At 36.5% G+C, this 1,336-nt stretch overlaps 1 protein-coding gene across 1 annotated transcript in view; it reads right to left on the bottom strand.

Moving 5' to 3' along the window:
- The window catches only part of LOC104727600 (myosin-15-like), an 18,294-nt gene that overhangs the window by 3,557 nt on the left and 13,401 nt on the right, over window positions 1–1,336 (bottom strand). The window contains exons 28-29 of the mRNA XM_010446690.2: window positions 286–456; window positions 7–138 (exon numbers count right to left, since the gene is read on the bottom strand). Coding sequence (XP_010444992.1) covers window positions 7–138; window positions 286–456 — 303 coding nt within the window. The remainder of the gene's footprint in view (window positions 1–6; window positions 139–285; window positions 457–1,336) is intronic.

The raw sequence follows: 1,336 nt of genomic DNA, 5'->3' as shown, positions 1-1,336 counted from the left end.
ACTCACATATGTAGCCCTCCCAGAACGTTGAGCATTAGCATTTAGAAAACTATTCGACCGCAGATTTCTCTGCAAGAGACATAGAAGTGCTGAAGCGTTTGAGAGCCAATATGGTAATACACTATTCTCATCTTTACCCTGAAATAAACATATAAAAAACAGACGACAATCATTACATGAAAGAGTCCCTATCAATTTGCTGCTGGTAATCCAACTTGGAAGAAAGTAGTTACAAAATCCCTTCAACAAGGAGATCGGTAATATATGTAATAACACAAGAATCACCTTCAGGGCTTCATTGATTCCCTCGATAATGATGTTAAATATGGCTGTGCTCTCAGATTCAAAGGCATGCCAGTGCAGAAGACATTTATATATCACACAAGCAGCCAGTGGCTTATCATCATGGAATCCCAAATTTTCCTTTATACACCTGGAGAGCAATTCGTAGTTCTCCTGCAATAGTGGTAACTTACATCAACATTAGATCCACTTTAGCCAACAACAAACAAGCATTATGTTATTATCACTTCAGGAAAACAAGTTCCTTCCATCATAGTCAAACAGTATTTTTTGAGAAAGTAGTAAAAAAAATTGACAGCTTAACAAAAATGGCAGTGAATTTGTACCAGGTTTCTTTCTGCAGTGAATTTGGATCGACGTGACTCTGACAGGCTATGTGAAAATGGCATGATGTGCTTTGAAGGTGTTGGTGTCTCCTGTATATATTTATGACTTAAGTAGAGTACTCATTTTCAAGCATTAACAGACTAGGAATAAAAGAAAAGATGGAGCAAATGAAACAAATAAAGAAAGATAGATGTAATGAAACATATAAAAAAAGTTAGAAGGTGTGGTTACTTACAAATATAGATCTCCTGTCATTTTGGACTGGTACAACAGCACTAGAATGTTTCTGTTGGGAGAAGGTTACAAGAAACTGTTAGTAAAAGGTGAAGACCATGATGACGACAAAGGTCTGTGTGCTCAGAGAAAATGAAAGCACATGTCTCAGGATATGTATCTATTTTACAGGAGCTATGCTTGAAGGAAACCAGGAAAACCTCAATCAATTAACAAGCAACGTGGAGAAACGCATGGTTCAAATATTAAGGAAATGCCACATTGCAGTACGCACATGCATATAACAGAAAGTGCAGCAGAGAATAGTCAAAAATTACATACTTCACCAAGTATCTGTCCAACTCTCTCTGGGGATGTGATTAGCGTCTTTTGCCTCAAGACATGGTTCTCATTTTCCAGATGAGAGAGTTTCTCCTCAAGACTGAATAAAAAGAATTTTAAGAAATAAAACAAAATGTGTGTTAAATAAAAA

The sequence above is a fragment of the Camelina sativa genome, chromosome 11, assembly GCF_000633955.1.
Source record: "Camelina sativa cultivar DH55 chromosome 11, Cs, whole genome shotgun sequence".
NCBI lineage: Eukaryota > Viridiplantae > Streptophyta > Magnoliopsida > Brassicales > Brassicaceae > Camelina > Camelina sativa.
This window is presented reverse-complemented; position numbering and strand designations above follow the sequence as displayed.